The 16756-nt window shown below is 38.3% G+C and overlaps 1 protein-coding gene across 2 annotated transcripts; it reads right to left on the bottom strand.

The window, feature by feature from the left end:
* Positions 1 to 82: 82 nt before the first annotated feature.
* mpv17 (mitochondrial inner membrane protein MPV17) lies at positions 83 to 16423 on the bottom strand. 2 transcript variants are annotated; one of them, XR_001223508.3, is made up of 8 exons: positions 16270 to 16423; positions 15472 to 15552; positions 13396 to 13511; positions 10780 to 10872; positions 6271 to 6366; positions 2374 to 2406; positions 2183 to 2292; positions 83 to 1846 (listed from the first exon to the last, which is right to left on the bottom strand). XR_001223508.3 is itself a non-coding variant. In XM_003459323.4 (8 exons), exons 2-8 carry the CDS (start codon positions 15542 to 15544, stop codon positions 1777 to 1779), a joined length of 534 nt encoding a protein of 177 aa, XP_003459371.1. In that variant the 5' UTR covers positions 15545 to 15552; positions 16270 to 16423; the 3' UTR covers positions 83 to 1776. The 2 variants fall into 2 exon arrangements, 1 of the variants encoding a protein (XP_003459371.1); XM_003459323.4 differs by having other exon boundaries at positions 2240 to 2292.
* Positions 16424 to 16756: the final 333 nt, after the last annotated feature.

Below are 16756 nucleotides of genomic sequence, written 5' to 3'. Positions count from 1 at the left end.
TCCACATCTCCCTCCAAACAAACAAACCCCACCCCATCCAAAGCAAAGTTAGCGAGGTCAAACACGCCACAGACTCATAGACTCAACTCGTGTAAAACTTTATTAGCTCTTACACCAGACGTGACCTTTATTTATCAAAAATGTGCACATTATGGATATAACGATTCTTCATGTCCTGAAAAAGGGGAATGCAGCACTAGCATGATCCTGGGTTATGTTGTGGATTAGTGGTGACTCTTCAGCAGCTAGTTTGACAGAAAAAATGTGACGCTGACTGTTAAAGGAACAGTTTGACATCTGAGTAAATATGACTGTCCTCGCAGAGAGAAGACTGATCTCACTCGTGTTTTTATGACACGTTATGTTAGTGTTGCATTAATGTATTTGCACTTGCATAGCAGTTTTCTGTCCTTACTGAACACTCAAAGTGCTTTAGACTACAGGAAGCAAACACGCGTTTATACAATGGTTTATTCTATGCACTTTATTTTGAATTCAGAACCAAATCCAATTTACAATCATTTCTTCTCTGTAGTATTGTAGGGTCTATTGTACTTTTCAATATAATGCGGAAAACCTACAGGGGCAGAAACGCTTTATTGGGGTGAGGCAGCAGCAGTGTGAACCACTGGACCACAGTGATAGCCAACCCAATAAAAGACTGGAAACAGGAGTAAACAGCTGCCTTACTAACAACCACGATTTTAAAGCAAGTATGTAAATCTGAGCATAAACATCTGACCACAACTTCCAGTTAACTGTTTTCTGTTTCCAGCCTTTAAAATAGGATAAGCTTGGTGGTTGCAGACACCAGAGACATATTGAGCTTGTATCATTCAACTCTGCAAACTCAAGGCCTTTTCTTTACATAGCCATGATGTTAGGTTAGGTACTTTAACCACAGGAACCTTGACCGACAAAATAAAATCAAAGCAGATAAGGGATGGTGTAATCTGAGTAAAAACAAAATGTGGCATCTTGTCCATTTATATCAGATTTTTCCTGAGATCTGTCAAATGTAAAAGAAGAGTAGAGATGGTTGACACAACCTCACCTGCTTGCAAGCTTCACAGAGGAAAGAAGACAGTCTGAAGATGTTAAATCTGCTGTAACACTTCTCGAATGTAGAAAAACGTCATTACTCTGATTTTTTTTTTTTAAAGAAATAATAAAAAAAAAAGGCCCCAAGCTAAATCAATTTAATCCAGTAATGCAGCTTTGTAAATGCTGCAGGAGTTTTGACCTCTTCATCTGTCAAATTCAGGAAAATGAAGTAAAAGACGAGGCAGGTTTAGACAAAGTAAAAAAAACGCAACTATGTAAACTAAAATCACATTATTAGAAACTCTGGAATGCACTTAAAATATCTGACTAAAAGTCCATTATTGGAAAAAAAAACTACACATAGTACAAAAACAATGATGTCAATACACTAAAGAGATCAGAAAAGTTTCCTTTGTGAGCAATAGGTGTTAATGTATGAGTGTGTATGTGTGGATGCACTGCAGCACCACCGCCAAATCCCATTTCCATAAATAACAAACTTTCACAGACATTTCTGCAAATGCAAGTTTGACTTTCAAGTGTGAATTTGTCAGTCGGAGTAGACGAGCCGTTTCTCCCGACCTTTACGCGTGACTCAGTCACAGCTTTACACATTGGAAATACCAGCAGACTAAGTAGCCTAAAGTAAGTTACGCCCATGTCACACGCACTACGAATGAGTGCAAAGTAATCATCAGCGAGAACGACACAGGCTGGACTTGTGAGCGTCCTTCACATCTTATTGGCCTTCCAGGTCAGGTAGGAGTTCCAAGCAACAGCAACGACCTGGACGACAGCCAGCCTGCAAGGAGGAGGAAATCTGACGTGTCTGGTTTGGATGCAGTTTAAGTCTGAGAGTTTCATCAAGACGGAAATAAAGGCTTTCTGAGACAATTAAAGTTGGTTTCATTTGACAGTTAAAGACATTTTCACAATTAAACAAATTACGTCTCATTTAGATGCAGAACTAGTAAAACTACAACTTCAAAACATGTTTTCAGATTTAAAATAATCCAGTAAGATTAGACAGAGTATTTATCCTAAAAGTGCCGAAGTGACTGTGTTAAAGCAGTCGAAGCATAAAAATAAAACCCTTAAGATTTGACTCTGTATACAAGCTTCTTCTGCTCTCACTAACCTTCAAATATGATCAGAGCTCACTGCTTGCATGCTAATGAAGCCATCAAACTCTCACCTGTGGTGCAGAGGAATGAAGTAGAAATTGGCAATCTGGACTGGAGGCCAAAGCTGAAACAAACAGGAAACATTCAACTGATCAGTGAAATGTATTCTGAAGAGATTAAAAAAGAGATTACACTGAACACTTACATAGTAATTAGAGATCAGGGCATCTGTGTAGTCCTGTGAAGACAGAAAGAGAAATATTATCATGTCGGTACCAACTGAAGTTACTTTAATGAAAAACATCCGAAAATTTAAGGCTAAACTCCATTTATTAAGAAAACAATAGAAAGGAAGTGGTTATTGTGCTGCTTTCTTTTTCAGGTTGCTGCTCTCGTATCATCTTCTGTTATAATCAGAGCATCATGCTCTTCTCCACTCCTCTAAAACCCCAAACAAACATGGTCTTGACAAAAGTTCAACATGAGGTTTGAAGTTACTGTGCTAAATTAAGCAACTCTAAAACATAGTTTACTATCCAAGAAAGAAGAACTATTTCTTTATTAGCTAGCTCTTTATGTGGAAGCCAGAGGACATCTAGAAGAAATGTGACACTGTCCTGTCAGCCTGTAAGAGAAACTCTGTTACAGATTCTAAACATACTTTATTTTAATAAAAAGTAAATCAACATTAAAACAATCCTATTAAAGATATGATTTGTTTGTACATGCCCCCCCACTGGAAAACCAGTTTGCAGCACAGATTGTTTTAAATAATTGAACAAAGATCTGTGTTTGTTTCTTTGTTCCTTCATCAAGCTCCTGTTCATGGATGAATATTTTATTTCACATTCATTGCCACACATCTAAGCTTCTGGCCCCTGAGATCATCAGTTACATCATGGATGAATGAGTGTCAGACGACTTCCTGTCCACCAACCACCTGCACTCCTCTCCCTCAGCTTACTAAAAAAAAATACAAAACTCTTAAGAGGAAACTTTTAGTTGTATTTAAAAGACAGAAATAAAGCGTTTCTCCACTCAAACATGACGGACAAACTCGTGACCTCCTGCTCAGGTACGAAGTTCAGCCCTGCAGCATTTTCCATCAGAACAGTTGAAGCTACCAGTGGGGGAGGAAGTGAGGAATGCTGATGTGTTCAAACTGCAGCTGGTGAGTAGTTTCAGTCCAAACGGAAGGTAAACTGTATGCATGAACACCTTCATCAGCCACACATAAATACACTTTATTTCACTCATTTTGTTAAAACAAGGAAAAATATATTTACTTGTTACTGTAACAGAAGATGTTACAATAACAAGTAAATAAATATTACGTGTTAATATACTGCTACATTTAAACTTCAGAGTGGAGGTTATATACTGCAATGAAACAAAGAGGTTCACTTATTTATTTGACACAACATTTATCCAGCTGTGTCTGCAAGTTGATTACGGGCTGGGCTGTCAGCACACTGTCTGATCTATGAAATAAAACATGCTGCCCTCCTCCACCATCGCCGCCATTCATTGAAGTTAATCTGAAATTTATACAAGTTAAAGTTAGATTCCTAAAAGCTGCGTTCAAGCGTTCATGAAGCCACTGCAGCATATTTACAGTTAGGCCCACATATTTTTTGACACTGACACAATTGGCTGTAACTCCTATATAGTTAATTAATTTTCCGCTTTTAAAACCCTCATTAATCAGATAACTCTATACTCTAAAACACTGATACAATACTTTTAGGGAGCTAACTGGGTATTACAGATGATTTGTGTCTGAAGTCTGTGTGTATTGTCTTAAAGCCCTTTAAATCATTGCTCTGACATTAATGTGACAAAAATGATGCTGACATTATACCTAAACTTGCACGTACTATTTAAGGAAAAAAGAAAAGGCTTCTTTTATTTGTCCCCTTATTTGATGTGGTAGAGCTCAGCAGCAAGATTATGAATTATACTTAAAGAAATGTTTTGGCGTGAGTGCGTCATGTAGTTTAATCATGTTGTTATGCTGGCGATGCAACCTGAAGGTAGAAATCAGGTGTGTGTTCTTAATAAACAACTTTCTCTCTCAAACACACAATATTACAAAACACACACACCGAGAAAAAAACCAACCTGTCTACTTAAAGGTCACCCTGACATCTCCTGGCATATAAAACCAACAAGCCAATGTTCCAGCTATAATATTTTTCTGCCTTTTTTCCAGGGTGAAAACAGTGTTTTAATTATGGTCAAACAAGCTAGTTTGCCACCTGGGGTGAAATTACGTCAATGTCTTTACCCACACAAGACGGGACCTTTCTTACCTCTTCGAGGAGCTTTTTAGGATGCAAAAAATATGAAGTTTTGTTGTAAAACTTTAGTGAAATACTAAACCCCAAATTCAGCTAAATTATTCATTAAAAAGAATCTAATAAGATTGTCTGAACTTTCAAGTTTTGGGATCCAGGTCTTCCCAGGGCAGCACCTGGAAGCTATATTTGTTTTTGCACTTTACACACTGTACTGTATATGCAACATCTAACAGAGGTCACACCTCTGCTCTTCCTGTCTTTGCATTATGACCTTTATTTATTCTTTATCTAGTCTTTATGAATGTTCAGATTCTGATCAGTTATACAGCACAGCATGTGGTCTGACCCTGACATCATGGAGGTGATCTTGGAAGAGAATGACGGCAAACAGAACAACATGCTTCAAAACTCCAACCTGCCAAGTGCCTTGAAAAACTGTGTAGTGATAAAGTTGTGATGTTTTAAAAACAGAGCCTCACACTTCTCACCTGTTTTTTCGTACTTTTCCTCCTGCGTACTGTGTTTTATTTTTGAGTAATGACGGAGACTCTGACCAAACTGTTGCAGGTAAAAAGCAAAACAGGTAAACAAGGGAGGCAAAGTTGCGACTGGAACTCTGTCCGGATTTATCAATCACAGCGGCTGTTTGGTCAGAGGCTCCATTCATTTTCATCTCACATTTCCTCAGTGCCAGACCCCGTTGTAACGAGCGCATTTGTCATTTATTTTCTGTCCTTTGTGACATTTACCGGGTTGGCCTTTCAGGTCTGCGCCTCTCCTTTTGTAAATAATTGATGGTGATCAGCGACATGTTGGGAAAGCAAGGCGGCGACGGGCGTTTGAGCAGCTGGCACAAGATGACAGTTAGCTCTGACCTGGCATACAAACACACACTCGCACACGTATATATGAAGGTATGAGTCACACTGGTTATTTCCACACTCCCTCCCTCTCTCTCTCCCATCTCTTCCTCCATCACAGGAAATAGTTTCCAATAATAATGAGAGGTGAGTGTTGGAGGTCAGATACTGTAGCTACGATGAAAACCAAACTTCCTCTCTGTGTACTGTCGTTTACCTGAGCTGTGTGCGTGCAGGAAGCTACTGCTCTCTGACCAGTTTGCTCGTCTCAGGTTTAGTTTTAGTGCTTAAAAAGGTCAAATTCATGCCACACAATGACAACTGTAAAACTCTGCACACGAAGAACAAATAAAGGAGGGTTCGACGAAGACTTTGCATCTGAAATCTGAATCACAGATTCTTTTTTCTATGGATTTAAATGCAATTTTACGGTAATACAAAGTAATTTATCTGTGCAATTCAAACTGATACCTTTCAGGCTTTAGATAAACCTGTTTTTACCTGACGATGTAACATTTATAAATAAAAAATGAGCTGAGGACACATCAGGTAAAACTAACCTTTTACCTCAAGTAGAGTTTTTCAAATTGGTCAACGTCACCTGGAAGATTTTCCACATCACTACAATACTGATGGACTCATTCAACACAGGGTCAAAGGTAACCATTAAAAATGGTCAGAAAAATGTCAAGCGACTGTACCAACACCCCAGTTTATTGCCATATCTGCTACCAAGCTTCTTTTTGAGGCCACAGAGCATGCTCATTAATGCCTTTTTTCAGACTTACACTTCACAAAAGGGTCAAAGGGTGAGAGACACATGACACAGAGTTATTTCTAGTGTTTTGCATGTTACTTCCCATTTTACACTGAATTGTTTTTCCGCTGGTTAATGATGTTGGGAATGAATCACGACAGGGTACTGAAATAACTCTCACTCACCCTCCTGAGCTTGGTGACGTTCTCCTCGACTGTCAGTCCATTCAGCGCACCAGAGATACAGAGGAAGGCTCCCAGAAAGCACGGCGCAAAACACAGCTGTAAGGAAACAAACCAAAAACCACAAGAAGAAGAAGAAAAAGAAGAAGAATGAAATTAAATTTCAATTTTCAGGCTTCCCCAGTCTGTATGTCAAAGAGTCCTTGGGTATATGAAATCTATCATGAATTTAATACAACTTATCAATTAAGAGAAAGACAAAGAAAAATCTCCACTAGTTTGGGTTTAAATCTCTGGATAAACATTTATTTTATTTAAACATTGAGTTTTAAATGGTTGTGTGTTTTATACTGTAAAAGAAAAATGTTTTATGATCTCTGAATGAATCCATTTTGGTTTGTGGGTTTGAAAACGTCACAAATGGTAAATGGACTGGTTCTTATATAGCGCTTTTCTACTCTGAGCACTCAAAGCGCTTTACACAACTAATTCATTCACCCAATTCAATTCAATTCAATTCAATTCAATTTTATTTATATAGCGCCAAATCACAACAAAAGTCGCCTCAAGGCGCTTTATATTGTACAGTAGATAGCACAATAATAAATACAGAGAAAAACCCAACAATCATATGACCCCCTATGAGCAAGCACTTTGGCGACAGTGGGAAGGAAAAACTCCCTTTTAACAGGAAGAAACCTCCGGCAGAACCAGGCTCAGGGAGGGGCGGCCATCTGCTGCGACCGGTTGGGGTGAAAGAAGGAAAACAGGATGAAAGACATGCTGTGGAAGAGAGACAGAGATTAATAACAGATATGATTCGATGCAGAGAGGTCTATTAGCACATAGTGAGTGAGAAAGGTGACTGGAAGGGAAAAACTCAATGCATCATGGGAATCCCCGGCAGCCTACGTCTATTGCAGCATAACTAAGGGAGGATTCAGGGTCACCTGGTCCAGCCCTAACTATATGCTTTAGCAAAAAGGAAAGTTTTAAGCCTAATCTTGAAAGTAGAGATAGTGTCTGTCTCCCGAATCCAAACTGGAAGTTGGTTCCACAGAAGAGGGGCCTGAAAACTGAAGGCTCTGCCTCCCATTCTACTTTTAAATACTCTAGGAACAACAAGTAGGCCTGCAGTGCAAGAGCGAAGTGCTCTAATAGGGTGATATGGTACTACAAGGTCATTAAGATAAGATGGGGCCTGATTATTTAAGACCTTGTATGTGAGGAGCAGGATTTTGAAATCAATTCTGGATTTAACAGGAAGCCAATGAAGGGAAGCCAAAACAGGAGAAATATGCTCTCTCTTTCTAGTCCCTGTCAGTACTCTTGCTGCAGCATTTTGGATTAGCTGAAGGCTTCTCAGCGAGTTTTTAGGACTTCCTGATAATAGTGAATTACAGTAGTCCAGCCTGGAAGTAATAAATGCATGAACTAGTTTTTCAGCATCACTCTGAGACAGGATATTTCTAATTTTAGAGATATTGCGCAAATGGAAGAAAGCAGTCTTACATATTTGTTTAATATGTGCATTGAAGGACATGTCCTGGTCAAAAATGACTCCAAGGTTTCTCACAGTGTTACTGGAGGCCAAGGTAATGCCATCCAGAGTAAGAATCTGCTTAGATACCATATTTCTAAGATTTTCAGGGCCGAGTACAATAACCTCAGTTTTATCTGAATTAAGAAGCAGAAAGTTAGCGGCCATCCAGGTCTTTATGTCTTTAAGACATTCCTGCAGTTTAACTAATTGGTGTGTGTTACCTGGCTTCATGGATAGATAGAGCTGCGTGTCATCTGCATAGCAGTGAAAATTTATGCTATGTCTTCTAATGATGTTGCCTAGGGGAAGCATGTATAATGTAAATAGAATTGGTCCTAGCACTGAACCCTGTGGAACACCATAATTGACCTTAGTGTGTGAAGAGGACTCTCCATTTACATGTACAAACTGGAGTCTATTAGATAGATATGATACAAACCACTGCAGTGCAGTACCTGTAATACCTACAGCATGTTCTAATCGCTCTAATAGGATATTATGGTCAACAGTATCGAACGCAGCACTGAGGTCTAGCAGGACAAGCACAGAGATGAGTCCACTGTCAGAGGCCATAAGAAGATCATTTGTAACCTTCACTAAAGCTGTTTCTGTGCTGTGATGAGCTCTGAAACCTGACTGAAACTCTTCAAATAAGCCATTCCTCTGCAGATGGTCTGTTAGCTGTTTGACAACTACTCTTTCAAGGATTTTTGATATGAAAGGAAGGTTGGAGATTGGCCTATAATTAGCTAAGACAGCTGGGTCTAGAGATGGCTTTTTAAGTAAAGGTTTAACTACCCAATCACACCCATTCACACAAGCACTTCTTCTAAGCTCTAAGTGCTCTATCTAACATTCATACACATTCACACTCCGATGGATGCATCGGAGAGCAACATGGGGTTAGTATCTTGCCCAGCGATGTTTGGCATGCAGACTGGAGCAGCCTGGGATCGAACCACCGACATTCTGGTTAGTGGCTGACCTGCTCTGCCACCTGAGCTGCAGCCACAAGAAAGCTGTTAACCAGCTTGTTAAAAATCAGGCTATTAAACAGTCTGTGCTTCACCTGTTAACCTAAAACCCTTCATGATTTTTAATCATTCTTTTCTTAAGCAGAAGTGTAACTGCTGTGGCCTAAATCAGCAGATTTCAGGTCAGTTTTATTTAAAAAGCTCCCCTCCGGCAGTGTGACATCATACCTAAACTGAGCAGTAAACGTGCAACCTAAAAACAGAACATGACTTTTGATTATGAGAAATTGGGTGATGCAAATCTATTTAATCTACTTGTGACAAAACATTTTCCTGCAGCACATCCGGAAAAGGAAGCCTTTAAAGAAATGGATGACTAAAAATCTTTCCTTCGCTGTCATTCTTCTTATTGTCTTATTTTCTTGATGTTTCATTGATTTCGTTCGATTATTTTTGTTTTTCCGAGGATCTTGGGATGCTTAGCTGCTACTCCATAGAAGCTGATGGAGTCCAGAAACAGAGTAACCCATACCAGTGATGATCTAAGAAATCTGAAAGACTGAGGTTAAACTGTTCCTAGTATGAATCTTACATGAACAGTCACTCGACTTCCTCCGGTTGTTCAGGTCTGACGCAGGAAGATGCTACAGCTGCATCACCTTAAATCTTTCAAGTGCTGCTGTGTTTGTTACGCACACTAAGGCGAAGCGAGCAGCACAGACAGTGCGACTGGATCACTATTCAAGTGTGCAAGTGGACCCTTTGCTCCAGTAAATATTTTATTCAGTAAGAAGGCAGATACTGCTTTTTTTAATGTTTTGTTGTGCTGCAGTTTCACTGAAACACAGCAGGGGGCAGCATGAAGCTACCAAAAAATTACTAGTTTTTAGACATTTACAGAAAAGTTGCTGCTATATAAAAGTTGCTGCTATATATTTTTTATTGATATATTTGTGTACCTTAATCTAAAGGTAATGATTCATTCAGGAAGCATGAGGTACAGATTACAGTTATGTGCAACTAGTCGACTAAACATTTCAACGTTGCAGCTTTTGCTACTCTGTGCCAAAAATCCTAGTCAGTTATATTCAGCAATATTCTTATTTTATTAAATTACAACAGGAATTTCTGGTTCAAAGTTGTTCTACCACCATCGGCCACTCCCTGGGGCTGAACCCTGTTTCCTCTCTTTCTATGAATGAAGCTGTAAATAATCAGAGGCTTAAACTAAACAGATGACAGTTGTTCTGCAACCAGCTCTGTTCTGCAGCACTTTGATCTAAAATTAACAAATAAATCAATCAATGCAAACCAACTATATATCAAGCTTTGTCAGAATAAACTGGAATATAACTAAGCAACCGAAGTCAGGTGTAATCAAACTGCACCTGCAACTCTTAACTAATCTGACATCACATGTGTTTGAAACATTATACAAAGCAAACAACATTTCAAGTATGTTCTGCTTTAGATGGTTTCATAGGTTTTTCTATCAATTAGGCTATTTTATGTTTTTTTTTGGCTGTCTCATTTAAACAACTAAATGAGCAACTACAAAATACCAGTGCTACCACTCAGTAGATACACCTAAGGTATTAATTTGAAAATCCTCCGACTTTCTTCTTGAGTTATCACATTCACAAGCGTGGGTGTCCGTGCCGCTCGCTCACCCTGCAGGTTGATAACGATACCCCACCAACCTACAGCTGAGGGGTAAAAACTGGAGCTCTGTTGCATAACTCAGCCTCTCGGCTCAAAAGCTTCACAAAAAGGGAAAACAGACTGCTAACAATTGTTTCCTCCTATCAGGACAAGAAAGACTCATCTGTCAGCCTGAAACAGCAAAACGATCTCAGCAGTCAGGATTCATCCACTCTGTTAGCCACAACTAACAAGCTCAGTGCGAGTGGCGAATACACAAAGGGAGCTGTTTTTATCGCTGAGCTGGTGTTCGGTTTGCTTTGCGAAGAAGAAGAAGAAGAGTGCTTGTCTCACCTGGTCAACCAGCATTTTCTTCATAGCAGCACTTTTGGTTCCTCCAACAACCAGTCGGTCCAAAACCTTGTACCAGCTGCCGATGACAGGGCCCTTTATTGCAACAGAAATAAAATTATCATCATTATATTATTCTTGAAATTCCACATTTAATTATCTTCTAATAAATTTAACTGCAATGGAAGCAGAAAACTGCTTTGTGATTATGGATTTCATGAAAAACAACATTTCTGCTTTTTGGTTTGTGCATTAAATATACAGCCATTCATTCACAATGAACTCACTAAATAAACCAAAGTTAACAGCTTGCTATGTAGACTATACAAACCTTTATGTATAATTACAATTTTCTGTAAATGTGTGTCCTTCACAAATCAACACTGGTCCACAAGAGGGAAACTGACACTGACATGGAGTTTGTTCAAAATCAGTCAAAATTTAACAATATTTCTACAAGGTGCAAACACAAAGTTCAGAATTGCTGCTGATAAAATTAAAAAACATGACCTGACTTTGGGTTCTCTCCTCAGACTGCTGACAGCTCAGCTGCTGTTTTCAGATCACTCCTCCTCAAAGTCACATAAGTTGTGTCCATAAAACCACAGAGAACTTCTCAGAAATCAAACTCTCCAGCTTTTATAATGAGGACCATCATTTGTGATGGTGAATATCATTATTGTGAACAGTTGTACACCACTGTGGGCTGTGATCCTCTTTGGCCAGATCAAGAAAAATATTTATTAACAAACCCATCATACTTGCTAGTTTTGGCCCACTCTACCTCCTTCCTGTTCCCAAAATAAAAGTTACAAAGATGGACTGACACTTTGGCACAGTGGTGGGGAACCAAGGAAAGTACAGGACTTCAGCTGAACACCCAACAAAAAACATCCACAGTGGCAGACGTCCAGAGGTGCAAAAAGAGATGATGTTGAAGATGAGATTGGATAAAAATCAAGTATGTTTTTGTTTGTTTGGGGTTTTTTTGTGCAGAGTCCTGTAACTCTGTGATTGCATCTTGTAGAAGATGCACACGTAAAAACAGAACAGGGAATTCTTCTCCACTACCAAAAAATACAAAACTTAGGCCATAAAGGTACAAAAACAGTGTTTTATCAAACCACTTAAAACTTTTACATTAAATGTTTTACATTTAAAATTTATGTCCAATTTTAAAAACATTTTCCAACAGAACTTAGCAGCTTTCTGTCAACAGCTTCCCTCCTTAAACGGAAGCACGAGCAGGCTGGCTGAAGATAAACCGAATTCAACCAACAAATGGATGCATTATTTATGTGAAGAAGAATGATACATGATGCATGAATATAGCTGCCAATAAACATGTTGTCTCAAGTCCTGTGTGTGCTGAATAGCCACCTTCCAGACAAGACTAAATATCTATACATCTTGCGTGTATATTTTTATACGACGGAGGAGCTTAAGATGATTATGGAAACATAAATAAACTTTGCCTTCGTCACAGCGACGTCAGAAAGAAATGTGCTACTTGGAGGGCGAATTGTGCAGCTGTCACAGTTTGTGAAATACTGATGAATTAAACATACAAAGACATGAATGACTGGTATATAACAAGTAACACAGATCAGACAAGTACATCATGAACACACACACTTAAAGTCAAGTTTTTTTTCCATGAACACAATCATTTTGCTTTATGTTAACTTCCTCAATTAAAGCAATTAACCAGACAGTAAAGTAAAAACCTGTATTCTTTCTAAGTAATGGGCAACATTTTTTTTCTTCCAGGGAGCCACACTGACATAGATCGAATCAACTGAAACACATCAAGCAGTTTAAGTTAAACTCTGAATTTACACAGCACAGTGTTGCACAGTGTGTTATCTGCACGGTAGAAGGCCTGGCTCTGTATGCTTAAAACTTTGTTTTAAAATGTTGACTTTGTTTTACAAAGGTGCTCATTTGGTGTCCTCTGAGGTGGCAAAAGAAATCTTACAGAAAACCTTCCATATTGTACATCGACTACTGCATTATATCATATATAAATTGTTAGTATTACGTAGCATAACACACAATTTGAGGACACAGCATTTGGGACTGACTGCTGTGAGTAACTGTGGTTGTCTATAATACAGAAGCATGAGTCAGTGGTTGAGTTTGCTTGGGAACGTTTCTGTATGAAATGACTTGGAAGCTCCAGCATAGCGACCACAGTAACAAATGTATGAATTTTCCAAATACTTTGTTTCCCTTATCACCCCCTTTAGCAGAGGATACACTGAACCATCATTTATAAAAGGAAAGGAGATAATGCCTCCCATAATTCATAACATACTTTAAACACATTTGATTCTGTGATGCAGTTTTTATGTCTTGGTGACCGCTAATTACTGTTTTAAATGCTGTGTCACCATAACGACCCGCGTAAGCACCGACAGGCATCACAAAAATGGCTGCTGAGAGGCCAGACTTGTTGTCATACGAACTAAAATATTATTCTATTTCTTTATGATTCACACAGTTTCTCTATATTGAAAAATAAAATCAAGCATGTAACACCTTTTTAAAGAAATAAAATCAAAAATGTCCAGAAAATTTAAAAAAAGTAAATGAACTGCGAGTCAGAAGGATACTTACCACAAAGAAGAAACCAATACTCATCATCTTAGCCGTCCTCTGCACGTTGTGGTTAGCCAATCCTCTCCTCTCGATCAGCTGCTGGGAGATGACATCACCGACACCCACTAAAGACCCTGGAGGTCAAACAGAGTTGATATTGCATCTCAGTCCCCTGACCACAATCTTCTACAGATATGATCAGTGCAGACATGTTACTGTTCCTGCAGTGAGAGTCTGATTAGGCAGCACTCATGTAATTCCTGCATAATAACTGCAAATATGCCAAAAATGTATTCAAAGAATCAACTTTACTGTTAATATTGAAAACTAATGTGTTAAAAATAGTTTATAAGCCTTCCAAAATTAACGAAAGCTCCCAACCAAATGTGAACTATTACAATATCTGCATTGTCTTAAAGAGATATCAGCCGAATCAAACTTGACCTGGAAAAAAGGAAAAGTTTCTTGAGATCACATTTTAACACTACTGATAAAATGCTGCCACCCAGTGGTGAAAGTTTAAGTGACATTTTGAAGGAGGCGTTTACAAAAAGTACCTTTAAAATGCAACAAAACAGCCCAAAAGTACAAACTCCCATCCAAGTTCAACTTGGCAACGGCCACGCAATCTGTGCCTCAAACAGACTCAGTTGTTTTTCTTTCTGATGTAAAATGCAGATGTATCTGATGTAAAAATAAAAAACTATCTTCTTTCTTTCCGTAATTTATCTTATCAATACAAATTATTTATACGAACAAATGAGATTTCATATGGATTTCATCACGGAGCTCTTGTCTTCATTTGTTTCACACTGTTTATTAACATGGATTAAAGGGCTGTCACCAACAAGCCACCATTAACTCATCATCATTGTGTTTTTACTTTGAACTTGGCTTCATCCATGAATTTCCTGAGTCACTGCTAATGTTTTATTTATAAACCCATTTAGACAAACAATCCTGTTTAACACTGCAGAGATTTCACAGAGGTCCTCTTCTAGTCTGCTGTTTGTTTCTAACATAAATCCTTTTTTTTTTTTAAATTGGTCCAGCAACTCATTTAAAGGCCTTAATATCTCCAGCTTGAGTCCGTACCTCACTAAGCTCTGTGGTAAATTACCCCACTTATTAGCTTTTCACTTTATTATAGTGTAAATTACTTTTCCTTGGTTGTCTATACATTTTGATTGATTGTTTGCACTGTTGTACTTCTCCTGACTGAATGCAGACTGAAATTAAAAACTTTGAAAATGCATGAACTGTCTAAATGAAAAGCTGTCAATAGGGAAACAGATTTTTTTTTTTTTTTTTTATTCCTCAGAGAGGCTCCTTTTAGCTGCTCTAGCTGCTAGGTCAAACCTCTGCCTCCATCTAGTGGTGACTAAATAGTACTGCAAACAGTACTGTGAAACTACAGCCTTCTGAAAAAAGTAAAGGGTTAATACAACACTAACTGCTTAGGTTAGATCATTTACATCTGAAACTTGCTCCAATGTGTTCCAGAGCTCTAAAAGCCTTTGTCAATTCTATGAAACCCAAAAGTGCTACACTACAGTTACAGAAATATTTTTGGTCTAATAATTGCATCATATTAAATTCATCAGTATGCTTTAGCTCTCTGTATCGCGTTTTAGACATTTTGGGCAAACAGAGTTCAATTTAAATGTTTTTTTGTTTGTGTGTGTTAAATTAATATATTTATGGTTTTGTCTGGATGTTCTGATCACTTATCCTGTAAAAATATATGCAAACTTGATGTTCTTATGAGTATGTACGACTCTACAACCTTCTTAAATAGATATAATTTTATAAACATATTATTGATTTTTTTTTATTTGCTTTTATGCCTAATCACAGTACAATGACCTTTACCTTGTGTCTATTTGTACACTAAACTGGAGCAAAGGTTTGTAAAGTCAACCAGAAGCTGAAACAAGACCCTTCATTTTATTTTAATCAACAAAGGTCAGTGTATGGTGTACCTAAGATCGTTTCTGCACCTTCTCATGTGACAATTGTCTGCAGCTTTTCGACATTTACGTTTGCGCTTTCAGCGTGTAACTTATTTCAAGTACAGTGACAAGGTTGTCCTACCCGCTGTCACTATCTGGACTGTCCAGGGGTATTTAGTCATCAAGGCCTGGTAGCCTCTCCAAAGGCCTGCCATTCCTCGTCCTAGGAAGAAAGAAAAATAAAAGGTTGCTGCAAAAGCAGACTTTTCTGCTCAATCACCCCGCCCGCCGGTTTGTAACGTGATTCAAATCAAGTGACACCACTAACAAGTTCCGTTAAACTGTCCATTAGTGATTGTCAATTAGTGTAAACTTCTGGCTCATTTTTTAGATTATTTCAGGGTTTTAAAATACTTTAATGTATCCAAGACTTATACCGAAGAGGTTAGCTCACTCTTTAAAATTCAGTCAAACGGCTAGCTAATCCTCTCCATTCAGTTACATCACACTTATGGTCAACTTCTGACTCAAAGTCAACATTTTATTAAAGTACTTGTGTTTCGGTAAATTCTGTCAATGCCGAATTCTAACACTGGGTCTAACATTTTTCTCTCAAGCTACCGAAGGCGTTAATAGATGCCTAATTTTATGACAGCTTACATTAACTGTAAAATGTATTCTTTTTTTTATGACGTTTGGCTTGAGGCTCGGTCTCGTGCTGGCTGGCGAAGCTAACCTACGACTTGCACAGTGCCTCATTAGCGTCTCTAAATCGCAGCACTAACATGCAATCATTCGTTTAGCTCACGAAACCAAACTAAACTGCACTCCTAACACACTGTAGCAACTCACAGTTTAACTTAAGAATAATGAACTGCTGAGTCTTTCATTGTTTCTGTTACTTTCCGTTTAACATTATTGCAGCTGGTGTTCAACTCACCTTTACAGCTCACCGTAGTTAACTTAAAGGTCCGTAAACTGGCGGCAAGCTGGGGTTAATGTAAATAAAACTGTACACATGCTCGGCTTCCCTGAGGAAACAGGCGGAGATGCCTTCACGGCACGGAATCAGCTCCGGCTTTGCAGTACTCCAACTGTACAGCACAGAAAAATATCAATACAGATTTATGTGGTATACTTTTGTTTCTTTTTTAAATACACTTATTTCGTTAGGCTTGGTTCACATCAGTTACATTTTTACAGTTTAAACAAGTTGTCAATCAAGTTGGGTCTTATTAGTCTCAAGTTTTGTATTTATTATATTTGTAATTCTTCCAGTGCAACAATTTAAAAAACCTGGTACACAATTAAATGTCTTCTAAAGGTTCCAATACAATAAAAAGGGGATCCAGGTAACTCAGACATGTAGGCTTCCCAGTCTAAAAGATATTTCCTGAATTATTTTAGTTAGTATTTTAAGTACACGT

The sequence above is a fragment of the Oreochromis niloticus genome, linkage group LG15 (genome assembly GCF_001858045.2).
Source record: "Oreochromis niloticus isolate F11D_XX linkage group LG15, O_niloticus_UMD_NMBU, whole genome shotgun sequence".
NCBI lineage: Eukaryota > Metazoa > Chordata > Actinopteri > Cichliformes > Cichlidae > Oreochromis > Oreochromis niloticus.
The sequence above is the reverse complement of the archived record's forward strand: the minus strand, read 5'-3'. Positions and strand labels throughout refer to the sequence as shown.